The sequence below is a fragment of the Silurus aristotelis genome (assembly GCF_946808225.1).
Source record: "Silurus aristotelis genome assembly, chromosome: 9".
Lineage (NCBI taxonomy): Eukaryota > Metazoa > Chordata > Actinopteri > Siluriformes > Siluridae > Silurus > Silurus aristotelis.
This window is the reverse complement of record NC_139582.1, coordinates 16,481,404-16,508,740: the sequence shown is the minus strand read 5'-3', so window position 1 is coordinate 16,508,740 and position 27,337 is coordinate 16,481,404. Positions and strand designations below refer to the sequence as shown.

Below are 27,337 nucleotides of genomic sequence, written 5' to 3'. Positions count from 1 at the left end.
GGATGCACTTATTTATAATTTCCATAATAAAATTTTTTCCTTTAACAGAAATTCTGTCCCCTATGTTCGGCACGCTGAAGGAATCCGTCCAGGTACCGTCCTTATCTTAATAATCAATAACAGAGTGGTGTTATGAAGCCTCTATGAATAGTTACTATCTTCCTACAGCCTCTTTTCACAGCCTCCTCCTGAACACTGGAGACTCCTGTAAACATCTCCTTAGATCATTTCCATTTCTACCATTTCATTTATATCACAACACACACTGGAGCAATAAGCAACAGCAGCAAGCTCTGGAAATGTGTTTATAAAATATATGTATATAATGTATGTGATTATTGATGTATTTTTTTCTGTCTTCACAGTTTAACTACTGCTTTGATATTCCATGGATGGTTCAGCAATATCCTCCTGAGTTTAGGTAGGTAGGGAGATACATTACACAGTATTTACACTTTTTTTTTTTGGAGTGCAGGATTCCCCGTTCCTCCGCTCTTTTCATATAACATCTGGAATACATTCAGACTCTTACAGAACTGCACAATTTAGTCATGTTATTCATGATGATGGTTTTTGGCTCTGTAATATATAAAGTATATAAGTATAGTATAAAGTATATAAGGGAGTGGTGGCTCCAGCGGTTAAGGCGCTGGGTTACCGATCGGGAGGTCGGGGGTTCAAGCTCCGGTATCGCCAAGCTGCCACTCTAGGGCCCTTGAGCAAGGCCCTTAACCCTCTATGCTCCAGGGGACCCTTACGGGAAAAACAAGGACCGTGACGTCGGAGCGACGTGGGGCTTTCCGTGGGCTCACCACCTGCAGGAGGGACCGTAAGGGACCGGTGCTGAGAGGATTGGGCAGCAGTCGAAGGCGGGGGCCTTGACAGCCCGATCCCTGGACACGGAGAAGTGTCTGGGGAATCTGCTTAGACTGCTGCCCCCGCGACCCGAATTACGGATAAGCGGGAGAAGATGAAATGATGATGATGAAAAAAAATATATATAAGTATAGTGCAGGTTTGATAATCAAACTACAAAATATTACGATGTATTTTATATAATAGAATTATATTCTTTAAATGTATTTATTTGCTCATTTGTGATATAATGTATTTACACATTTTCAGCAGGATAACAAACACTACAAGCTACTGTTGAATAGCTCCATATTTAACTTTGAGGAGTAAATGATTTATTATTGAATTTTTGCAACATAATGTTATAACATTATGCAAAATCTGCACAAAAAGTGAGTCTTTTTGTACCTGCATCAGTAAATTAAATACAAAAAACCCAGATATTGCTGTCCTCCTTTAGAAATATCTGGGGGTTTTTTGGATGCCACCTTATTTTTGTTCTGCCCTTAATTTTTGTTTTTCCGCCTTAATTTTTGTTCTGCCACCTTAATTTTTGTTCTGCCGCCCTAATTTTTGTTCTGCCGCCCTAATTTTTGTTCTGCCGCCCTTATTTTTTGTTTTGCCGCCTTAATTTTTGTTCTGCCGCCCTAATTTTTGTTCTGCCCTCAATTTTTGTTCTGCCGCCCTAATTTTTGTTCTGCCGCCTTAATTTTTGTTCTGCCGCCCTAATTTTTGTTCTGCCGCCGACTTAATTTTTGTTCTGCCGCCGACTTAATTTTTGTTCTGCCGCCGACTTAATTTTTGTTCTGCCGCCGACTTAATTTTTGTTCTGCCGCCGACTTAATTTTTGTTCTGCCGCCGACTTAATTTTTGTTCTGCCGCCGACTTAATTTTTGTTCTGCCGCCTTAATTTTTGTTCTGCCGCCTTAATTTTTTTTTGTACTGCCCTTAATTTTTGTTTTGCCACCTTAATTTTTGTTTTTCCCCCTTAATTTTTGTTCTGCCACCTTAATTTTAGTTCTGTTCTTAATTTTTGTTCTGCCGCCTTAATTTTTGTTCTGCCGCCCTAATTTTTTGTTCTGCCGCCCTAATTTTTGTTCTGCCCTTACTTTTTGTTCTGCCGCCTTAATTTTTGTTCTGCCGCCTTAATTTTTTGTTCTGCCGCCCTAATTTTTGTTCTGCCCTTAATTTTGGTTCTGCCGCCTTAATTTTTGTTCTGCCGCCTTAATTTTTGTTCTGCCGCCCTAATTTTTGTTCTGCCGCCTTAATTTTTGTTCTGCCGCCTTAATTTTTGTTCTGCCGCCCTAATTTTTTGTTCTGCCGCCCTAATTTTTGTTCTGCCCTTACTTTTTGTTCTGCCGCCTTAATTTTTGTTCTGCCGCCTTAATTTTTTGTTCTGCCGCCCTAATTTTTGTTCTGCCCTTAATTTTGGTTCTGCCGCCTTAATTTTTGTTCTGCCGCCTTAATTTTTGTTCTGCCGCCCTAATTTTTGTTCTGCCGCCTTAATTTTTGTTCTGCCGCCTTAATTTTTGTTCCGCCGCCGCCTTAATTTTTTGTTCCGCCGCCTTCATTTTTTGTTCCGCCGCCGCCTTCATTTTTTGTTCCGCCGCCGCCTTCATTTTTTGTTCCGCCGCCGCCTTCATTTTTTGTTCTGCCGCCCTAATTTTTGTTCTGCCGCCTTAATTTTTGTTCTGCCGCCTTAATTTTTTTCCTGCCGCCTTAATTTTTGTTCCGCTGCCTTAATTTTTGTTCTGCCCTTAATTTTCGTTATGCCACCCTAACTGTTCTTCATGCTAAGGGAGTATTATTTGAATTAAAAATAAAGTGGAACATCTGGACATTTATAGATTTGTTTGGTCAAAGGAAATATTATTGTTACATTATCTTGTTTATTGCATAGAAACAAAAACACGCATGTGTCTCTTAAAAACCATAAAACTCTCGGTGTTTAGAAACTTTTAACAGCCACTGTACGGTTTGACCAAACAAATCTATACATTTTTTTTTTATAATTCACAAGAATAAAACAAAGCGCACACACACACACACACACACACACACACACACACACACACACACAGGTATGTTATTTTATTATTTAATTATATTATTTATTTATTTATTTTTAGGAATAAACCTGTAACTATCGTACACGGAGAGAAGCGGGAGTCGAAGGCTCGGCTCATCCAGCAGGCTCAGCCCTACAGCCACATCCGCTTCTGTCAGGTTCGGCTTTAACAATCTCTTCAAATGTGTGTAGGTTTGTTCACAATACATACAATAGACTGTAGTTCTGGGAAATGTGTAATGAGTTTTCTCTCCACTTGGGGGACGTGTACTTCTTTAAAACAGATAAACCACTCTGCATTATTATTATTCTTTTTTCCAATAAATGCTTCTCTAGTTAATGCAATATCATAGAAATAAAGGTGTTGCGTCATCTTCATCATTATCTTTATCATCATGCATATTTTTTTTAGCGTGAAAAATCCCAATCATATTATATATTTGAAATCGGATCCTGTTACAGACAACAAAGATTGAAATTGATTTTCGCAAATGCAGCTTTTTTTGATGTTCTCTGTAACTCTAGGAATTTTGGGAATGCTCAGGGTGGGCTAGACAGCGAGATAAACCAGAGCTCAAACCATTTAGAGGTTTAAATGCACCTGTCTGTAGTCAGATCAGAAAAATGATGAAGATGGAGTGAGGCTGAGTGGAGAAATACACGTATTATTAATTGAGAGTTCAAATTGAACATCTGTTTGTTTTTAAACAGGCCAAGCTGGATATTGCCTTCGGGACTCATCATACGTAAGTCTCTCTCTCTCTCTCTCTCTCTCGTTTGGGAAAAGATTAACACTTGCACTATTCATCACAGTTCAAATCTGGCCTCAACGTAAACTTATAAGTGCGAAACATCTGGGGTTTTCAAAAATACACAGCGCGTCTGACGCTTTGTTTTTTTAATGGATGATTCTACCCGGTTTTTTTTTGGGTTTTTTTCCAGCTTTAATATCTGTTTCCTCAGCTAACAGAAGCACAATGTCAGGAATACTGTATTATTACTATATTAAAGTTAAATTTAAGACTTGTTTGCTCGTTTGTATATTTCTGTTGTTTGCATTTGCAGGCAGCAGATGGTTTTCAAGGCCGTGGAACAAATGATTTTTTACAACTTTCCTGTTAATGTGGTGTTTCGTTCTGTTGTTCAGCGAATTCAAATGCAGATTCTGTGTGCTGCCACTTTGTTGCTATGGTTTGTTACTAAATTTAGATCGAAACACACGAGAGCCCGAAGCGGAACTGAACAAGCGGTCGTCAGTGTAAAATATAAACACAAAAGATGGATGAATTAAGAGGTACAGTTAAAATATGCCTCATATGACAGACCGCTCAAATTCAGAGTACTTTCCACTGTGTCGTAGCCATGTGGCGTTTTCGCAAACAAGACACTGAATCCAGCGATGCCGTTCACTGGAAAGACCCAAATCCTAAACCCTAGAGTGAAAATGTCACCTTGTGTGCATCCATGATTGCTTTACACACCTCTTTCCGCTGATGCACCTGGCTGCAGGTGTGTCCAATTAGTAAGGAATAAAATAAAATGTTTTGATGAAGCAGAATGACCATTACTGCAAAGCTTTCCCTGTATCAGTACATCTCAATATTTGCTATAGAAATGATAACCCTCAAAAAAAAAAAGAAAAAAAAAAAAAATGCAAAAGTATCATATCATGTTGTTATATAAGATTTATGAACGCCTTTTAACCAATCACGATCCAAAACAGCTAGGGTAGGAAGAATGTGTTTAACCTTTAAACAGAGTGTTGAACCTCTGCTGGACCTCTGCTTCATAGAGTTTAAACGCCATGTTCCACACTGAATAGTAATGAAGCACATTTCCAGTGAAAGGGTCAACATGTATTATTCAGAAGCGAGTGAGTGGGTGGAAGCTTTGGAGATGCGAGCCCCCTTTCACTTAATGAAGCAAATAAAACATTACTGACATGATCACACCTGCGGCAGGCGGACCGAAAACTCCTCTCAGGTGTATTAGAGCTCTGATCAGAGGTCTTTTGTTCAAACAGAACATCTCGTGCCAGCCGCAAACAGGCACAGTGGTGTATAACCACATAAATCATTATTCCTATAATACTTTATAAAACCTAACTGTCCATGGCCATTTAAGTAAATCTGCCTTTCAATCGTGTGCATTTTCACTGCAATATTTTCCAAAATGTCATTTATCAAAATATTACTGAACCATACAGTGGCTGTGAAAAGTTTCTAAACACCGAGAGTTTTATGGTTTTTGAGATACACATGTATCCTTTGACCATGTCCAGATGTTTCCACTTTATTTTGATTAAAAAAAATCCTCCCTGAGCATGAAGATCAGTTTTACACTCTCAGCATCCGGACACTTTGTTTCTCCAGACATTCAGCTGAAACACTTTGCTGTGCCTCTTAAACGTGCCAAAGTTGTTCTTTATTAGCTGAAGATTTCTTTATGATTCAGTTCATCCCAGAGCAGTTCAGTAGGATTCAGGTGCGGTGACTGGGCAGGTCGTTACACAATAAACACTCCAGACAACTGTTTGCTCTCTAAATAACTCTTACAGAACTCAGACGTATTCGTCGCTTCGGCTCATCGTCTTGTTGTACGGTGAAGTTCGCACACATGGTATTGAAGTATGGAATAGGATATATGTTGGTTCAGGATTCCGTTTACTTTTCGGGATAAATCTCCAACCTTCCCTGCTCCAAAACAAACCCAAACAATTAATCTTCCACCTCCATGTGTGACTGTGGGGGTGAAGCAGCCTGATCACATCTTCTGTCCAGTTCTCCATCTGAAACAGGTTCTTTTGATGGAGACAAAATTGTCCCATTTGGACTCCACAGAACTTTCTTCCACTTATTCACTGTCCACTTCCTGTTTTGTATGCAACGAAATTTTTATTTTGCTTAGAAACAAAAGGAATATTAATGTGTCTCAAAAAACATAAAAGACTGTAATGTTTGTTAATTTTTATGCCTAAAACACTGCCATTACTCACTGAGGAGAGCGATAGATTATTATTCATCCATTAATCCTTAGAATATTAGTAAATCTTTTAAATCTTTGCATTTCATTAAAGTTTTTTAAATGTATTATTAATACAAATATTAAATGATAATATTAATAAAAATATTATCAGCGTCCATTCTTTTTACTTGGTTATAAAAAATAAACTTCAGTAAAAATCATTTTTACCCATTAAACATTTGCTTTACTGATGCGCGAAGTCTCAAATCGAGCACCAAAATCCACCATGATGCACACATCCGGCAATTAAAACCCTCCGTGTGGAAACACAGCAAAAGTTCAGTTTTGGTGTCCTGATGATTTATGTAATTTAAAACACCATAATTACTTTAAAACATTTTTAACAGAGTTGGTGAAAGAAAGAAACTACTTGTTATTGGAAATTGAATTGCAAACAAACTGCCCCTTTAATCTTATTTAAAGGAAATGTTTGACACATATGAAGGGTATTTGATGCTAACAGTCGTGTATACGGACGAGTGAAACGTGTGCTCTGTTTCAGGAAGATGATGCTCTTGTGGTATGAGGAAGGCTTCAGGGTCATTATCCTCACATCGAACCTAATACAAGCTGACTGGTACCAGAAGACTCAAGGGTAACACACACACACATACACACACACGCTCATTACACAAATTTGGAAACGTTTGTAGCGTTTTTGCTTCTTTTCTACTCTGATTATATAAAGCCACTTCGTTTCTGTTTGACAGTTTTAGCGTGCTGGTGTCTTTTTTTTTTTTTTTTTTTTTTTTGGGCCAGTTGCCATGACAACACAGTGAGCAGATGCTTTTTGGAAACTGAAACGAAGCTGATTTATTCCAAATAGGTTTTAATAGAGTAGAACTGAGCTTTTTTTTGTGAATCTGCATTAATCAGTCACACTACGAACATATACTGTCTACAAACTGCCACTTATCCGCACTGGGGTGCATTAGAACACACTCATTAATATAATTAGTCATTTGGGGGTTTTTTTTCTTTCAAGTATTTGTTTCTGGTATATGTAGGAAAATCACATACTGCATAACTTGCATGTAAAGCACGAGAGCATGAAAGGATGATTGTAGCTTTAGAGCTGACCGACTGCTGATTCCTGCTTGAATGGATAAATCACAGGGATTTCCTTGATATGTATATGTGTGTGTGTGTGTGTGTGTGTGTGAGTGTGTGTGTGTGTGTGTGTCTCCTCTAAATCTGCCTCTTTCAAAACAACTACCTGCATGTCTTCCCTCACCACATCCATAAACCTCCTCCTTGGTCTTCCTCTTTTCCTCCTTCCTGGTGTCTCCATTCTCAGCATTCTCCTACTGATTTACCCCATGTTCCTACTTTGCACATGTCCAAACCATCTCAATCTCGCCTCCCTCACCTTGTCTCCACGTCCTCTATGTGCTGTCTCTCTATAATTTCTAATTCTGTCCATCGTCGTCACTCCCAATGATCATCTCAACATCTTCAGCTCTGCTCCCTCCACTACTATAACATATGAAATAAATCTGTATTATTGCCGCCCCGTAATGACTGTTCATAAAGAGTAATATCGTTAGCTAAAATACATACGGACTACATACATGCGATATTGAATATGAATTTGTTGTGATTCTTCTGCCCTCCGTCCTCTCCGTTGTCCTGACATCTCTCGAGTGCCACATTTCCTTCATCTTTCAGAAATCCTACACAAAGCGCTACGAGGGCCCTCATTAACGTCCTGCTGTTCCCTCGTCAGGCTGCATCTGAACCCAGGCATCCTTTCATTATTCCTGCCTCATTCCCTCGCTCATTGTTATTCACGTAATTGTCGACTTGTCTTTCAGCTAAACAGTGAAAATCATTATTTTATTTCTCGTTTTTCTGTAAAAATCTAAAAAAAAGCACTCGTTTTCTTCAACCAGGTCGTAATTGTAATGGAAATGATTGATTCAACACTGTCACCTTTCACCACTGTCGCCACTCAACACACCGTCATCGCTCAACAAACCATGACCGCTTAATACATCTTTATTGCTCGACAGGTCACCGTTTAACACCGTTTATCGTTGTCCCCGCTCATCACAGGCACCACTCAACATGCTCAGCACAATAAGATTAAAAAAAAAAAATCCACAAAAATAAAAAGACTTCATCCTGCAACACAATCAGTTTACTACAATATGGCCGACTCATTTTGCACTTTCAGTTCTTCATAGTGCTCATTGAATAACACTCACAAATGATTCATTAGCTGTTCTAAATACAGGTTCGTTTTTCACATTTAGTCTATTTAGGCGTGTTTTGTTGTGTTCTGTCTGATAACTTTATTTAATAACAAAGCATAAAACATTAAAAGAGTTAAATAAATAATTTATCCAGTGACTAGACTACACACTTTCTGGGAGAGAGAGAGACAGAGACAGAGACAGAGAGAGAGAGAGAGAGAGAGAGAGAGAGAGAGAGAGAGAGAGAGAGAGAGAGACAGTCGTCTCACTTCACCTCATGTCATAACTGTGATTTCTTAATCAGGACACATGATCCGTCATCCCAGGGGTTCTCTTCTCTCACTGTGAGACAGGTTCGTCACCGTGTGCTACTTTAATGCCGTGTTTAAATCTTCTCTCGCAATAACAAAGGTGCCGTTTGTCAGGCTAAAAAAAGGCATCTGCCCTTTCTTTTTTCCTTATGCTTTCATCTCCTCCATTCTTTCCTTCTTTTTTTTCTTGCCTCTACCCCCACCCTTTATATATTTCCTTTATTCTTTGACATTGTCTTTCTTTTTTTGTCTGTCTATAATAATTTGAATGCTACTTTTGTTCCTTCGTTCCCTCTGTCTTTACTTTCTTTTTTCATATCTCTCTCATTCGTTCATTCTATTTTTATTCGTTTCTTAAGGCTGCTGCTTGTCATAACAACTGCACATACTCTGACATTCTTTGTCGTTCTTTCTGTCTTTCATTTCTCTTCATAATAATAAATCTCCTCTCTGTGTCTCCTGCAGACTATGGATGAGTCCTCTGTACCCACGGTTACCAGACGGAAGCCCGGACACAGCCGGCGAGTCTCCTACATTCTTCAAACGAGATCTGCTGGAGTATCTGAACGCATACCGAGCCCCAGAGCTGGCCGAGTGGATCGAGAGGATTAAAGAACATGACCTGTCAGAAACCAGGTGAGGCCGAACGATGATCTTCAGCCTGGACCTGAAACCTTGAGTACGCTCACCTGCACTTTATTTTATTTTGTAGGATCTACCTTATCGGTTCCACACCAGGGAGGTTTCAGGGATCCAACATGGAGAAGTGGGGTCATTTAAAGTTACGGAAGGTAAGTAACACGAGATAATACCTCAAGTCCCTGTTATAATCGCAGGAAGTTGTTAAATTTCATCAAAAATCTTTTATTTGAGCCACATTTATTATTATTGATTCATTTTAGTCATTTTCTGTAGCTTATTTGTTTGTATATTCAGCATGTCAGAGGCTGATTTGCTAGATGTGATAGAACAGGTTTCTCAGGAAAACGAAAAAAGCTGCTTTTTTGTGGGTTTTCTAACTTCAGGAAAGAGAAAACAAATGCTGGTGAGGGAACGACAGGTGGTAGCTGCTGTAACATAAGCGATAAATGGAACTTGGGGATGAAATATATAGTAGGTTATATATTTTTTAAATAAAGAAGAAACGTGTTGGCTCTTTAAAACAAGAATCTGCTTCAAAACACTTTGATTTGGTTCTTAAGGCTCTAAAATTTTCTATTTGATGATGTCACTGTATGATCTATTATACAGTTTGAATCATTAGTGAATGTTTCTATATTTGACAATTCTACAGAAATTACTCCGTAAGAAATGTATGTATTTTTTCCCGGTCATAATATCAATATTACATCGTCATATTGCGCACCATTGTAAAGTTGTATGTTTTTTTTTTTTGATGGTTCTAATCAAACTTCTTCCCGCCCAGTTGCTAAGAGAATACGCGCGTCCGGTGCAGAACCCCGAGAGTTGGCCCGTGATCGGTCAGTTCTCCAGCATCGGCTCTATGGGCCTCGATAAGACCAAGTGGCTGTCAGCAGAGTTCCAGCACACTCTGACAACATTGGGGAAGAGCGCAAAAACGTTAACGGCCCCAGAGACGAGGCTCCTGCTGGTAAGCGTTTTGGAAGATCTCGCTAAAGAAGGTGCAATTAATAGAGCCGCGTTTCTGCATTTTACCTCTCACGGTGAAGGTCTGCGTGCCCGGAGAGACGTTAGAATAAACACAGCACATTTCCTCCTCCTAACCCACTTCATTCATTAGGATAAATGAGCACTTCGTTTTCTCCTGACGACTTCATTAATGCAGTCGGGCGGAACTGCAATGAAAATTGCAGATTTATTTACGTTCACTTCAAAGTGAATTTGATTTTTTTTTTTTTTTTTTTTTTACTGGTGCACCAAATGAAATGAAACTGCTCCTTTCTAAACTCGTCACAGGAGATGTTTTATTTCATCTAATGGCATGATGGGTTTAACTAATCTAATTTCATAAAAATTGAGAAAATGCATGGTGTCTAAAATGTACAATATCTATATCTTCATTCCTAATGGAATAATCAGGCAAGTTTTACGCTGCCAGTTCGGCCTGATGCTATAATCAGGATATATAGATTTCTTGTCTCCTCAATCTAATTTGTAGACCTGTACAGCGTCTCAAACTGACTTCAACTGTGACTTTTGATAACGTAATCGACAAAAAAGAGCAAGAAACACTTACTGGTCTCATCACTTTCTTCCTCAGCAAGAGGTTTTTTGTCTCACTGAAAACTCCAGCAAAAGAAATGTTTTAAGGGAAAATGTTTACTACATTAAATCAATTACTGTTTTCCATTAATTCTAAAATATTCAACACAATCTCATTCAGATTCTGATACCACAATACTGATTTATTTGACTGAATTTGTTATGAATTGAATCACATTGTATCATAAGTTAACAACTACTTGATACCATTCTGATATGATTTAATTAGTTAGCATATGGTTTAAATATTATGGGATTTGTTATATAAGGCAGTGTAAGAACAATGAACCTGCTACGATGTGATACTACCGGTTTATAAAAATATGAATTATTCAACAATAATCGATTTATAATCCTCATCATTTTATATTATCGACCCAAATCGTCAAACCCCTGCTAGGTGCCGAATAAAATCGATGCGATATTAAGACGTGTTTTAAAAAAGAAATACAAAAATCAAGCTGCAAGACTGATTTTCTTCTTCTGCAGAGATTTTGGAAGCAGGAATTAAACTCTAATCCGTGCACAGTCTGCGCCCCGGGTTTCCAGGGATGTCGTTTCTCTGCATGTTTTTAATCGAAGAGAAACGCAGTGAGAGGTGAACCAGATGAACGGCCATCTGCACCGGCAGGCCAGGGCTTTAAAAGCATGCAGCGATAAATCAGAGAGAATGTGTGCAGCTTTCAGCCTTACAGCTCACACACCTAGGAGAAGACGATTCGGTGCACCATATCAAACATTACAGATGTTTTTATAATCCGTTTACGTGCAACATCTGCCAAACACGTCCATGTCAATCGGCTACTACAATAACGTTCGCTAACATACTAATATATTATTAATATAAACCACTGATTTGCTGCTGTTCTCAGAAATGTATCAACACTTTCCGACCAATCAGAATTGAATTTTGTATTTATTTATTTATTTCCCCCCCCCCCCCCCCCCCCCAGGTCTATCCTTCAGTGAACAATGTTCGCACCAGTTTAGAAGGCTACCCAGGTATTATTTCCATTTACTTTCCATAAAGACTTTGTTTCTTATAAATGTACTTTTATATTAATTTCATATTTAATTTAGTTTAAAAACTGTATATAATGTTTTTCTTTGCTGGATAAGCAGCTACTTTAAATATAACTATTTAATGCAAATCTTTTTATTTTCAAGCGAAAGCTGTATGTTAAATGTTGTATATGGATGAATGTACTTTTTTAGACTTTTTAATCATTATATTATTATTAAATCAATTTCAAGATAATGATTTTTATATTTTCTATATTTAATACACATTTTTCATATCAAGTGAAATTTCCTACTGTATTGATACAAATTTTTTTAGTTTTTTTAACCAAACAAAATATTAAAATTATACTGAATTATAGACCAAATTATTACATATTCTGACCACACAAAATACTATTTTTCTTGCATAGTAAACTTTATTAAATGTATAATTTATGATTTTTCTGTGCAGCTGGAGGTTCTTTACCCTACAGTATACAGACAGCACAGAAGCAGATCTGGCTACATTCCTATTTCCAGTGAGTTTTGTCCATTTTCAGAGGTTTTTGACGTCATTGCAAGGTTTTTTTTTTTGTGTATGTGTGTGTGTGTGTGTGTGTGTGTGTGTGTGTGTCTCATTATTCCAGGAGCCTCCCTCAAGAGCCATTCACATCCAAATCTGCCCTTTTAAGAACATTTTAAAAGACCGTTTACCTCATTTGCCTTATAATTGCTTTCTGCCTTAAGTTGATTGATGTCTCTTTTATAGTTGCCTTAATTTACGCTTCATCACAAATAGCTCATTAGGATGCACCTGCTTTTAAATACTTATTTTTCGAGTTCTCTCTCGTCTCATTTCAACTGATCTTTTACTCATGTTTATGTATTAAATGTTGTTTTCCTGAATTAGTTCAGTTTTCACTCAGAATGAGCTGCTAGTCGTTAATATTCGTAAGCAAAGCTCAGATGCTCATTAATATTTATTAGCTGACTTGCTTAGTTTTGAAATACAACTGAGCTGAAGTTACTGTGAATTTTCAAAGCAGTAAACTAGAAAAACTAGAAGTTTGGTAAAATCGCACACTGTGTGCCTGATATACATTCAGTATCTGTGTAAAGAAGATGAACACATTTCTGTAAGTTGAAATAATCTAGCAAATGGTAAAAAAAAAAGAACGTTTGCAGTTTTTTATATAATTAAGTATATTTACATATACAGTACAGACCAAAAGTTTGGACACACCTTCTCATTCAAAGAGTTTTCTTTATTTTCATGACTATGAAAATTGTAGATTCACACTGAAGGCATCAAAACTATGAATTAACACATGTGAAATTATATATGGAATTATATACATAACAAAAAAGTTTGAAACAACTGAAAAATGTCATATTCTAGGTTCTTCAAAGTAGCCACCTTTTGCTTTGATTACTGCTTTGCACACTCTTGGCATTCTCTTGATGAGAATTTCCCTCCTGCCTTCTGTCTCTCTCTTTCTTCCCTCACTCTTTCTTTCTATCTTTCTTCCTTACTCTTTGTGTCTTTCTCCCTCCATACTTCTGTCTCTCTGTCTTTCACTTTCTCCTTCCACCCTTGTGTTTCTCTGTCTGTCTCTTTCTCCCCGTATTTCTGTTTCTGTATCTCTCTTTCTCCCTCCACGCTTCTCTCTCTCTCTCTCTCTCTCTCTCTCTCTCTCTCTCTCTCTCTCTCTCTCAGTGAATGGAAAGCTGAAACCTCGGGCAGAAGCAGTGCGATGCCCCACATTAAGACCTACATGAGGACGTCGCCGGATTTCTCAGAGCTGGCCTGGTTTCTCGTTACAAGGTTTGAAAATTAGACCTGTAATTAACTGTACTTTACTAAAAGTCGCTCGTGAACGTCCCCATGTAAACACCGTGTAAAATAACAACACCTCTTTCATTTCTAGATTTAATCATATCACTTTTACACTTATCACTTTTGTTTATTTATTATTTTTACTATTACAGTTAAGGCATAGGTCATAATTTACCTCAGCTAGTTTATGCTTTTCATACTGCTGGATTTCTTTTAGGTATTTTTGCCTTCTCCCTCTCTTTCCTTTCTCTCTCATTTACTGTCTGTCCCTTTTAATCACACATGCTTTTTTTTTCTTTCGCTCTCTCTATCGCTCAAAAACACTGTTTATTTCTCCATTTGCTTCTCTCTTTTGCAGCTTCTCTCACTTTCAGAAACCTCAGACAAAAGCAATTATTATGATGTAATTATTTCTCGTCTTGTAAATCTCAGAAACAACAAACAAGAGTAATGACCGAGTTTGTGTCTCTCTAGTCGTCTCCTCATCATCAAAGCTTTGTGAGAGAAAAAAAGCAACAGGAAACATTCAGGAATTTCGAAAGTCCATTTGTCTGAGAATTGTCTAAAAAGCTTCGAAATGCTCACACAGCAGATGCAGATGCAGTCACCTCCACCATCTAATCAACAGCGAGGGCTTAGAGTGCCAATTTTCTCTTTCTTTTTTTAAATAAACGACAAATACACATCCCTTCCTCCCAGTCGGATAAACCTGACGCCATCTCGAGAGAAATATTCTCACTGCCAATTTCTGGACACGAAGCTCATTATCTCAGAAGCACTCGCGTGTTTGATCAGGACACGTATTATTTACCGTGACGTCATTTCCACAACGACATGCACCCATTTATTAAAAATGCACCCTATATTTCTGTGTTTAGTCAGGCTTCTGGTAGGTCTCATTTCACTAACCATCACCTAGCAGCAGAGTCATAACTTTCTGCCTTTATTACTCTGTTTTGAAGCTCTTGTGTTTAAAAGTCTTTAATGAGCGAGTGTGTGTGTGTGTGTGTGTGTGTGTGTGTGTGTGTGTGCTTGGACTCTGGACCAGGATTGTGTTTGCATGTCAAAAATGGTCACTCCTTAACAATTGGTGCTTAAGTGGAGCGAATGAGCAGCCCGTGCACTGTAAAACGCAGCGAAGCGTGGCACTAGGGCACGATTTACATTGAGTAGCTTTCAAATTGTGTGTCAGGTGTCAGTGAAGGAGGGCTGAAGAAGAGACTCGAGTACTGCGTGCTACTCTTCATTTTGGTTTATGTGCAGTAGACACATAACAAAACAGAATGCAAGATGTCGTAACAGCGATGGGCTTTTTTCAAATCAGGAGATTTAGGGAGGGTGTACGATTATGAATGAATAAAAACAATAAGAATAAAAACACATTGATTTGTGCTGTTGAAGGAAACATCAGGGTGGCATGAAGCATGGTTACTGTTAACAACTCAACAGCCAATTGACAATTTTTACAGCCACATTTATAATTACATTTATGTTTGTCAATCATCTACAAGACATTCGTTTCCATTATCACTTACTTTATAGCAGCTGTAAACAGTTCCTTCACCAGCTTGAAATCGCCATTGATTGATTAATACCATAATCGTAAATGGGTAGCTTAGTCATTAAGGCATTAGACTTCAGGTCCAAATGTTGAGTTCAAATCCCAGCCAAACCAAGCTTGGGCCCCTGAGTAAGGCCCTTAACCCAATAGCTTCTCAGTTGTACGAGGAGATAAATGTAAGTCACTCTGGATACGGACGTCCACAAATAGTCATAAATATAAAAGTAATCAATGATTATCCACACATCCAGCAATTGGTTACAATAAATAAAAATAGCACTATATTTTTTGCATTTCAATGCCAGATACAAATAGTTTGTGCACTACAAATATACAGATAGATATAACAGCCCATTAGTGCATTATTGCTCCACACTCATTATCTTGGCATGTCTGAGCACATTTTGCACACAATCGGTGTGTTCAGGTGAACAATCCGAGAGACATAATACTTTTCTTTTCGATTCATTTGATCAGATCACTTTCTAGGGAAAAAAAAAGTACAGATAATACAGTAGCGAGATCTCTGTTTAAATTGCAATCAGAATACACCGGAGACTCCATTATATTTCCCACGCTTTCTCATCTCCTGCTAAGTTTCTCTTGCCGGCTGGTGTGCATCAGCCTGAAGAGTGTGCTGAGTGGAGCTCGGTACATTTATACAGGGATGTGGAGTGGATTTAAAGGAGGTCAGCAGCACCAAGTTATTCGTTCTCTTTCATGAAGATTAAAGCCTCTCGAGTCAGACTCTGCCTCTGCCGAGTCAGCCTCTGCCGAACTACTTCCTTACTCCAGCATCAACATTCCAGCTCGCTCTGTCCAAGCGCTGGGATTTCTCACAGCGCTGATGCTATGTAACATTTGAGGTTTTAATGATTGCATCCATAATGTGAGGCTCTGATTACTTTTGGAGCGAATCTATGTTTGTCATTGTTCGTTCAAGGGGCATCTCTACAACCTTATCCTCGTTATAAATACTATAATAACCATATAACAACCCATGTATTTCTGAAATAGCTAGCTGGCAGTGGTGTATAGAGTACCTGGAAATTATTCTTAAGTATAAATACCATACTTTACTGTAAAAGTCTTACCGTACTGTCTGAACCGTGCTTGAGTATTTGACTCGTATTGACATAGGCTCAAAGATGCACTAGTCCTCAACACCAAAAAGCCAAAAACAGTTGATTTGTGAGGTTTTATTTCCTAAAATACAAATCAAATTGTACACCTCGACACTGCATGAACCAACAACATGACAGTCTCTTCAACACTCCAGAATAAAACAAAGATCAAACAAGTCGGTCAAAAAAAAAAAAAAAAAGACGACTTTAATTAACAAACAAAATGACAGAATCATGTCGCAAAGTGGGAGAGCCTGTAGTATTCAATGGACAAACAAAATTAAAGTAAATAATTTCAGATAAAGTAAAACCAAATATTCAGAGCTGATTGTGATTTTATTATCAGAAGGGGCGAGATTTTTATTCAACAAAAGCTGCTTCTCAAAATGTTTGTAATTTTATTCCAGCTCTTTTTGGATTGAAAATAAGGCAGGCAGCAGATGCTAGGGGGAGTGTTGGGTCTTATGACCTTTTCAACATAGGTGCAAAATGTATATAGTAATCATTGTCAATTAAAATATAGTGGAATGAAAAGTACATACATTGAATCATAAATGTCGTTTAGTAATATGAGCAAAAAGTTGCTTATATTTTAAATACTCAGTAAAACTAGAGAGTAGATAAAAAATGACGTAAGTTACAGTATCAAAGTCAAGTCAAGTCAAGTCAAGTTTATTTGTATAGCGCTTTTCACAACAGACATTGTCTCAAAGCAGCTTTACAGAAAACAACAGTGAAGGTGAATGGTGTGCGTTTGTCCCTGATGAGCAAGCCGCGGCGACAGCGGCAAGGAAAAACTCCCCCAGATGATACGAGGAAGAAACCCCGAGAGGAACCAGACCCAAAGGGGAACCCATCCTCATATGGGTGACATCAAAAGTTTGGTCATAAATCTTTCAACAATACAGAACAATTTGTGATCATCATAGATCCAGCATCAGCTTCTCCATGCCAGGGCCTTTAAACACTCGGCATCTACTTCTCCATGATCATCCATAGGTCCATAATCTTCACGAGGTGGGACGTGACTGGAGCTGGCCAAACCTCAGGATGCCTCGGGATGGGGAGAGAAAGAGAAGCAGTGGAGAGGAATTAGCGTAGCTGCTGTTCATGATATTAACAGCACAAGTTGATAATGTGCATGTGATCAGATGTTCTGGAGCACAAGGTTATGATGTGATGTGTGTGATGTGTGTTATGTGTAGGCTTTGCTAAAAAGATATGTTTTTAATCTACACTTAAACTGGGAGAGTGTATCTGAGCCCCGAACACTGTCAGGAAGACTATTCCAGAGTTTAGGAGCTAAATGTGAAAATGCTCTACCGCCTTTAGTGGACTTTGCTATTCTAGGAACTACTAGAAGCCCAGAGTTTTGAGATCTCAGGGAGCGTGACGGATTGTAGCGTGTTAAGAGACTGGATAGATACATGGGAGCCAAACCATTTAGTGCTTTATAAGTGAGTAGCAGTAGTTTGTAGTCTATTCGAAACTTAATAGGAAGCCAATGTAGGGACGATAAGATTGGGGTTATATGATCGTATTTTCTTGACCTAGTAAGAACTCTTGCTGCGGCATTCCGAACTAACTGAAGCTTGTTTATTAATGATGCAGGACATCCACCTAGTAATGCATTACAGTAGTCTATTCTAGAGGTCATAAACGCATGGACGAGCTTCTCTGCATCAGATATAGATAACATTTCTTAGCTTAGAAATATTTCTAAGGTGAAAGAAGGCTGTTTTTGTAACTTGATTGATGTGATTTTTGAAAGATAAGTTGCTGTCTAAAATAACTCCCAGGTCTTTTACCGTTGAACTAGTAGTTACAGAACAACCGTCTAAATGCAGGCTGAGATGCTGGAGCTTCTGTGTACTATTTTTTGGGCCAATGAGCAAAATCTCCGTTTTATCAGAATTTAATAGCAGAAAGTTATGGGTCATCCAATCTCTTATTTCTTCAACACACTCAGTTATGCGAGCTAATTGAGCTGTATCGCCTGGTTTGGATGAAATATATAGCTGGGTATCATCAGCATAACAATGGAAGCTAATTCCATGCCTTCTAATAATATTTCCTAATGGAAGCATGTATATTGTAAAAAGCAGGGGTCCCAGAACTGACCCTTGTGGCACGCCATAATTTACTAGCATTATCCTGGATAGCTCTCCATTTAAATCTACGAAATGGTAACGATCGGACAGGTAGGATTTAAACCAGCTTAATGCCTGTCCCTGACTACCGATGTAATTCTGTAAGCGATCGAGGAGAAGATCATGATCTATAGTGTCGAACGCAGCACTAAGATCTAGTAAAACTAATAGGGAGATGTAGCCTTGGTCTGAAGCTAAAAACAGGTCGTTAGTGATTTTAACTAGAGCAGTTTCTGTGCTATGATGGGGCCTAAAACCTGACTGAAACTCTTCAAAGATATTGTTCTCCCGCAAGTGGTTACATAGCTGGGCAGCGACAATCTTTTCTAAAATCTTAGACATAAATGGGAGATTTGAAATTGGTCTGTAATTCGATAGCGTGCTTGGATCCAGATTAGGTTTTTTAATGAGGGGCTTAATAACTGCTAACTTGAGGGATTTAGGGACATGACCTAACGATAGTGAGGAGTTAATAATATTTAAAAGAGGCTCACCAGCTGTATATAACACTTCCTTCAGTAGTTTAGTGGGAATTGGATCTAACTGACATGTTGATTTAGCTTTCATAATAGCATCATACAGCTCTTCCTGTCCTATACATGTAAAACAGTGTAGTTGTGGGGTTGTAAGTACGATTGTGTCGGGAGATGCTGTCAGAGGTTGAACTGCCACAATTGTTTTTCGAATGTTATCTATTTTTTCAGTGAAGAAATTCATAAAGTCTTCACTACTAAACTGTGATGGAACACATTTTTCAGATCCCTGATTTGTTGTTAATTTAGCGACTGTACTGAAAAGGAACCTGGGATTGTTTTTGTTATTTTCTATGAGTTTGCTCAGGTGTTTAGCTCTAGCAGCTTTTAGCGCCTGTCTGTAGCTAAGCATACTGTCTTTATACGCAATTCTAAATACCTCCAATTTAGTTTTCCTCCATTTTCTCTCCAGATTACGTGTTGTTCTCTTTAGGGCATGCGTATGACTATTATACCAAGGTGCAGGTGCTTGTTCTCGAACCTTTTTTACCTTTTTTTTTTTTTTTTTTTTTTTTTCTTTTCAAAGTACATTTACTCAAACACTTTACACCGCTGCTAGCTGGCTAGTTATCTGTTGCTAAACTAGCTTGCATTTGTTCTATTCCTAGTCAACTAGATAGCTTTGCCTGAGATTTGTGGTTTCAAAATAAAGCCATTTATATTATATTGATATGGAATGCAATGGAACTGAAATTGCATGAAAGTGCATAATTTTCCAGATATGGAAAAAAATCTGATTTAAGACGAGTCTACATATTTGGAACAACCGAGAGCTTAGAAGAGCTAAAGCACACTTTTAAATTCAGAGTTACTTTAAACCTATAAAAAAAATATATATTTTTTCCAGATTTTTCAGACTTTGTCTGTATGTATGATCCACAGTGCCAATCTGTCCAAAGCTGCCTGGGGAGCGCTGGAGAAAAACAATACCCAGATGATGGTTCGTTCCTATGAGCTGGGAGTTCTGTATCTACCTTCAGCCTTTGTAAGTAACTGAGAAAAGAATCCCAGTATAGATCTTAATATTTCTTCTGTACACTTATGTATATTAGGATATGCAAAGAGGACCATAAGAAGTTCCTGCAGTGCACTTTAAACACAAGCAAGGCTTTACACAAAAGTCTAGACCTTTCACATCCAGCAGCTTCACAAGCACTTTGTTCGGATGCCTCATCAACTATTATATATGTACGCAGTGTTTATAATAGGAAAATGGATTTAGCTTTTTATGTCTAACACTTTTCTTAAAAATCTTTTTATTTTTATCATCACAGACTCCAGGAATTGTGTTATTGTTTTCATGGCATAAACATATGGTGTTTCAGCCGTGTAAAATCCCGTTTGTCATCTATTACATTACAAAAAGAAATAATAAATGTCTCTGTTCTCTGAAAAAAAATAAACCCAAGTTATTAGAGCACTTTGTGTTCATGCGCTCGATTCTTTGGCGTGTGCATTTGTTTCTTAATGCATCAGTCACTATTAGACAGTGTAATAAAGTGTAGTAAAGCCTTCAGGACGCTGTACAGCAGCACATTTCTGTTTATTTTCCCCCCAGTGTATGAACATAGTCGACTTTTGTGCAGTCCGTGTGCATTCTCGCTGGGTAATTTGTCCTTGTTGGATTACTTCAAAAGTTGCTAAGCAACAGTAAAGCTCAGCTCACTAGCTGTAGTAGGAACGGAGGGGACTGTAAGTGACCGAAAGAGCCCCGGCATAGGATGTGCTCTTTAACTGAAGAAAAGACGACGAACAGCCTGTAATCAAGATTATCGCGTTCACTCGTTTGAACTTTTCGCTCCTCAAAACGCACAAGTATTTAAAAGCCTCAGAAATTTATTTGATACGAACTCCAAGTTAGTGTCATCGCTTGTTTTTTTTCACGGCCAATGTGAAATTTTATGAGACATTAAAAAGTCAGGTCACATTTTTTTTCCGTTCCGTTTCAACATGTGCTCCAGTGGTGCATTAATCAAAAGTCGTTTCTTTTGAAAGTCAGACAAATTCAACTAAAAACATTTTTTATTCTGTTTGTAATTAAAGCGTAATCAGAACGTGAAACCACGTTCATTTTGCAGTCATTAACCACGGCCAGGCAGGACTCTTGTCTGAGTAATTATGAAGTGTTGCTATATAACAGAAATAACAGCTGGAGCTGGAGTGTACACTGTTAGCGTAAGTGTTAGAGAATCTTCATCAACCCCAGGATTACTGTTCAGGCTGAACTCGGACTCTTATTAACTTCCCCAAGCTGTAGAACTGATACACAATCATTTATCATCTGCTCCATCAGCATTAACAGATGGACCAGGACAGGTGAATTGATGGATTGATTGGTATATAGATAGTTTGAAGGATACAATGGATGGTTCAACTGGACGGGTAAACAGATAGATTGATTAATTGATTGATTGCTAGATAGATGGAATGTGAAATGAATGGACCAATAGAGAGAAGAGAGAGAGAGAGACAGACAGACAAAAAAGATCAATTATTAAATCCCAGAGGTAAATTCACAAGATTGGTTGAATGGATAATTGGAAGCACGAAAGGATTGATGAATGAATTGGATGGTTGGTCGGATAGATGGCCGTTCTGGGCTTTATGGCAGAGTGGCTAGACGGAAGCCTCTCCTCGGTGCAATTGGTGCAAAGCCAATGGAATCCCGCTTTCAGACTGTGTGGAACAAGATTATCTGGTCCGATGAAACAAAGATTGAACTATTTGACCTCAATTCTAAACGATATGTCCATATACCTCCAGTTTCCATGATTATGGACAATTACAAATATATAAATAAGAAATCATAAGTAAATTTAAAAAACAGTAAACACACTGTATGGTGTTTTCTTTGTTTTAGTTTAAAATTATATTTTTTAAGCATTTTTTTATGAATAAATTGTTTATTGTTCATAAGTACAAAGACATTATGCACGTAAATTTAAAATATAATCAAATTAAAAACCCAAAAAGGAAATTAAGAAAAAACCTTTCACCCCTTAGTGTGTTTGCTGGACAATAACATCCCAAAATACCACATTTTATTCCACTGCTAAGCTATACATGATTATTTGTGTCTCAATGAGTGTCTGGAAAATAGATGCAACTAGATTTATCCAATTAAGTTGAATTTAACATTATTTATTCTAGCCTATGAAAGACATAAGGAAAGTCCACCAAGCTGCAGTTCTTGAACTTGGGCATAATTTTTGATGCTGCTTTTAGGTTTGATATTTAAAACCAACAGAACAATTGTAAAACCAAAACATGTCCTTATTTTCATGCCTCTGAAGAAGTTCCATTTCATCCAGACTACTTTAATGTCTTTTCTATACAGTAGGTGTTCATCATTCTGGAATTTAAATGCACTTTGGTCCACCGTAATGAGACTTTATTCCAACAGGACAAAGAGAGATGTTCTAGTCCTTCCTCCCCTCATTGTGCTCCACAGGGATTCAGCATACTGTGAAGCTCTCATTATAACCACTGCTGACTGATTTTTTCTTGTATAATGTCTTTCCATAGCAAATTAGCACATTTCCAGTGGAGAACAACATCTTTCCCATCTCCAGCTCCTCCACAGGTTTCCCGGTGCCCTTCGATTTGCCACCGCTTCGCTACTCCAGCAAAGGTGAGAATGGACTTGTCGTTTGTGTGATTTAAAACTCCAGGGCAGATTCGTCCAAAACCCAACAGAGAATTCACTCTGAAAGGACAGGAAGATGATCTCAAGGTTTAATCAGATTGAACTCTTGGTGCAGAAATGTAGCTCGAGTCAATTCTGGATTTCTTTTGATTAATTTATATTATTGATATTAACAAAAAAACAGGGCTGCAATAAACCTGTGGGGAGAGTGTTTCACCTCAAAGGACAGTTGGGATGATGAAGAGGTAGAGTAACAAAAATGTCTTTAAGGATCACAGATCTTGTGCAAATTTAATATTTAAATAAACTGCCTGCCTTCAAATAACGAGCAATTATACCCATTAAACAACTCAAATCGATTGGTGGAGACGTTTTAAATATGCAAATGAGCACCCATTAATTGATCTGTTTCATCTTTTGCATATTACCCTAAAATCAAAGCGGGAAATCCGGAATTTTTTTATGTACTTATTAACTTTACTGGCATGTTAGTCAGCGATTTTTTAGTCTGAGTGAGATATAATGTAAGTTTTGCTGTGTGTTATCAGACACTTCAACGTTTGCATGTTTTATGATCGTCCGCATTCGAGCATTTTGATCGCTCGGTCCATAATTGCTATCGAAAAAATCCATTTATCTCCTTCGCCACATTTCTGTAAAAGATAATCGTGGTCACACAAGTCTTCGACCTGCTGCTCAGTCTGCATGACCTTTAATCATACGGAGGAAAAGGACTGGCTATAATCACTGAAACGGTCCGAGTCGTCATTTTTTGAACCGAAGGAGAAGTCGTCTACGGTTGCCATAGCAGCGAACATCTTTAATGATAGAGGACGATTTCGTCCGAAAGCCGTTACCCACGAGTGGGCTGTAAAGAATAAATATGATCTGGTCGGCATGAACGCGAGACGCCGAACACTTGATCTTTATCGAGTCGTGACGAGAACAGACAGTCCTCAGGCACTTTCCTGCTGAAAGTCACTATCACGACCTTAGCGGCCTTGGATGTGTGCAGAACAGCAGTAAGAACGGCCTATTCTTTCTTCACTCTATAAACCTGCTAAGAAAAATGCTTGTTTCGCTCTAAATACACGTCCGTAAACATGCCCATGAGCGTAGTATTTCATCTCATGGACAAGAAAATACAATCTGCGATTTTTCACCTTCAAACAAACAAAACACTTTCACTAATACACTGTAAAGGCTTCTTTACTGCCTGCTCACTTAGTGCAGCTTCAAATCGGTGGGATATTTTATGGCCGGCTATTTATACCAACCATAACCGTATAGTTGTTTCTCATAAAAGATTATAATGAACACATTTTCTTTGCTCTTATTTGAAAAGTTCATAATCCATCACAAGAGCAATATTTTTTTTTTCAGGAAAGAGATAGATAAACTCATCATGTAAAGATGAAGACGGCAAATGCAGTTCCAGATTAAGAGAGTGTTTATTAAATAAGCAGGCAGACGAATCCAAATCGTAATTTATATTTCGTAAATGTGAAGGCATGGGTCAGTCAATCAGCGGACGACATAACCTAGGGCAAAACAGCAACAAGAACATGAAACCAATGTAAGATCAGAAACCAGGCAAAGGTAAAGAGCAGAGAACCAAGTCAGCTGAGGCTACGTCTAAAGCAAGTTTAAATGGATCGAGGTGTAGCTGTGAGTAACACCAGAGTATAAAGTTGCAAAAGCGAGCGAAAAAATAGACTGGAAGATGTGCCAAAACATATACGCCGAAATATCAGACAGCTTCAAAGAACAGTATCCTGATGATGCTGCTTAAGAAAAGCAACCTGTAGTATGTACCAACTTCAATCTTTAACAAGACAAGTCAAAGAGCAGCCGAAATACCTGCTGTAGAAGTAAACTGTACAGTCCTGCTGTATTTATCCACTTTGGAGAGCGTTTTCCAAAAGCGAACATTTTCATTGACTAACGGAGAGAAAAATATGCATATTACTGAACTGAATGTATGCAGGGAAAAATGAGCGTGTAATTGGAAACAGATGTGACTGATCAGTGTTGAGGTGATCGTGAGTGTGTGCTGGGAGTTGGGAGTCCAGGGTGGCCATGTTTGAAGTTTTGTATTGTAAAAGTTAAAGTTGTTAAAGTTGGCATCCAGTTGTGACCTGATACCCCCAGGTAACCTTTCTAACTTATCCGAACTATTCTGTGAATTATGAATTGAAATAGACAATTAGTTTTATTCCTTGTCATTTTCTTTATCTTTTTAAATACATTGGGTTAAAAATGCCAGAGATCCCTGTTAGTGTAGATGGTAAGAGAAAAAAGAAAATCTGTCTGTCTGTCTGTCTGTCTGTTCTCTTCTCTAGCTCTCTTTTTCTCTCTCCCCTACTGTTATCACCTTACATGTCAGTGATGAGGAAGACATGGTTTAATTGGTCTCTACATCGCCACAGGAGCTTTCTCTTTTACTAACCTTAATGCGCTCAACACACACACACACACACACACACACACACACACACACACACACACACACACACACACACACACACACACACACACACACACACACACACACTTTCCGCCTTTTTAGGAAATGTCAGGGGAGCAGTTGTGTATTAACAATAAAACAGACCTTTATTGTGGCTCAGACATTTTGTGTATGAACTGTTTGTTTTATATAAATTGTTTTCTATATTTGTATTAGATATATTATAATGTATACAATATAATTATGTAATACGTTATATATTGTATTTATGTGCGTACAAATATTTATTTTATTTGTCTTTTTTTTTTTTTATGTGAGCAGCTCAACCTTTCCTGCCGGATTAATGAATAAGTTTTTCATATTGTGGAGGATTGCGCTGTTGTTGTTGTTCATTTAGATAATTGAATTCTCCAGTCATGTCCTCAGGCAGGCCATAATGCTCATGATAAGCATCATTCCGCTTCCTCTGAAAGCAACGGGTTTTTTTTTTGTGGGGTTTTTTTTTTTTTTTTTTTTGCCGGTGTTTCGACCTGGATGCGAATATATCAGACTAATTGAGCACGGAGCAGTCGTGTGCATTTTGTAATCGGGTGTTCGGTTTCATAAATAATATAGATGCATCCAGCTCTGTGTGAGCATGTAGCCTTTGATGGGAAATCTTTTCTTTAGGTTTTTCATCCTTTCTGATGTAATCGGGATAAGAAGCTTTATGATTTTAGCTTGCGATGAAGAGCAACTCATAATGTCTGGGTATTAATGTGTTTACGGAGGTCTTATCCTTGACGGCAGGCTTTGTTTTAATGGTTTAATACGACTGTGTCTGCCGGTTGCCATGGTCACCCTGGTGCTCAGCCTAGATCCTCCTTTTCTGGAAATCTGGACCTTCACTATTAAGTCAGTGTGACACGGCATGTCAGCGAGAGCTTTGACCTGTTCCCTTGGAGCTCTAACTTTCCATATCCATAACATAGTTGAGTTTTAGAACAAGCTATTTAAAATTCGTTAACAATATTAGAACGATTTATCTACTGTACTACATTAAAGACTGTGTGATAGAAGAGTATCTGTGGGAGTGAAAGGGAAAGTTTATAGGACTGTGGTGAGACCTAAGATGATGTATGGTTTAGAGACAGTGGCATTGAGTAAAAGACAGGAGGTGGAGCAGGAGGTAGCAGAGCTGAAGATGTTGAGATGTTCATTGGAAGTGACGACGATGGACAGGATTAGAAATTAGTTTATTAGAGGGACAGCACATGTAGGACGTTTTGAAGAAAAGGTGAGGGAGGCGTGATTGAGATAATTTGGACATGTGTAGAGGAGGAACATGGGGTATATCAGTAGGAGAATGATTAAGATGGAGCCACCGGGAAGAGGGAGAAGAGGAAGACCAAAGAGGAGGTTTATGGATGTGGTGAGAGAAGACATGCAGGTAGTTGGGGTGAAAGATGTAGAGGACAGGGGGGGGTATGGAGACGGATGGGAGAAGCCGAAAGAGGAAGACTACATTAAAGACTGTCCCGCTCTCAATTATATAAGTAGAACAGGTTTACTCAACGTCCACCAGTCTCTAAAGACCGAATAAGCTCTGTTTGCAAGAGCACGTGGTGATCTGTGACCAATCACAGATCAGCCGAGTCTCCATCAACTAATCACTGATCACCAAAACAACCAATTACTGATCAACAGTGTATTCTATCAACCAATCACAGGTCACCATTGCATTAATCAACTAATCCTAAAAAAAAAATAAGATCAAATAGATGAGAGAAGTTTATCCTTTAAATCTCTGGTTGGGTTTTGCTCCGAATAGCAGTAAAACACGAATTCTGCAGCGTCAGTCGTTTCTAAAAGATATTTCTGATGAATGTTTGTGCTCATCAATGTATATCTGTTTCTTTAGATCAGCCATGGATCTGGAACATTCCATACACACAAGCACCGGACACTCATGGTAATATCTGGGTCCCGTCCTGAAACGTTTTCCCGTTGCAACGAGGACACGACCGAACATTACAGTATTGTGAACTTGGACTCTTGACTACAGTAAAACATGGTGCTGAAAATGAAAAAAAAAAAAACTGAGAATTTTTTTTATTTTTAGGTAATAAAGAATTCATAAGCATAAATGTGCTGAGACTCTTGAGCTTGTAGTGTTTTTTTTTATTATTATTAACGAATAGTATTTCAACACGTGTAATCCACATTGTTTCTGAAAATAAAAACACCCCCCCCCCCTCCTCTTCCCTCCCCTCACTCTCCACACACTTTCATCACAGACTGATGCAAATAGCAGAACGGTCCCTCTTGAGACAAATTGCTG

The 27,337-nt window shown here is 38.2% G+C and overlaps 1 protein-coding gene and 1 long non-coding RNA gene across 2 annotated transcripts in view; both read left to right on the top strand.

The window, feature by feature from the left end:
- The window catches only part of tdp1 (tyrosyl-DNA phosphodiesterase 1), a 28,603-nt gene extending 1,450 nt beyond the window's left edge, over window positions 1-27,153 (top strand). Inside the window, exons 3-16 of the mRNA XM_083551064.1 lie at window positions 49-92; window positions 366-421; window positions 2,985-3,081; window positions 3,635-3,669; window positions 6,450-6,542; window positions 8,919-9,089; window positions 9,166-9,244; window positions 9,880-10,065; window positions 11,651-11,699; window positions 12,172-12,238; window positions 13,417-13,524; window positions 19,787-19,889; window positions 22,430-22,535; window positions 26,918-27,153. Of these exons, the coding sequence (XP_083407190.1) occupies window positions 49-92; window positions 366-421; window positions 2,985-3,081; window positions 3,635-3,669; window positions 6,450-6,542; window positions 8,919-9,089; window positions 9,166-9,244; window positions 9,880-10,065; window positions 11,651-11,699; window positions 12,172-12,238; window positions 13,417-13,524; window positions 19,787-19,889; window positions 22,430-22,535; window positions 26,918-26,991 (1,268 nt within the window). The 3' untranslated portion in view covers window positions 26,992-27,153. The remainder of the gene's footprint in view (window positions 1-48; window positions 93-365; window positions 422-2,984; window positions 3,082-3,634; window positions 3,670-6,449; window positions 6,543-8,918; window positions 9,090-9,165; window positions 9,245-9,879; window positions 10,066-11,650; window positions 11,700-12,171; window positions 12,239-13,416; window positions 13,525-19,786; window positions 19,890-22,429; window positions 22,536-26,917) is intronic.
- LOC310731495 lies at window positions 24,447-26,742 on the top strand. The gene is made up of 2 exons (XR_014535228.1): window positions 24,447-24,631; window positions 24,662-26,742. It is a non-coding gene; the product is annotated as an uncharacterized lncRNA (long non-coding RNA).
- Window positions 27,154-27,337: the final 184 nt, after the last annotated feature.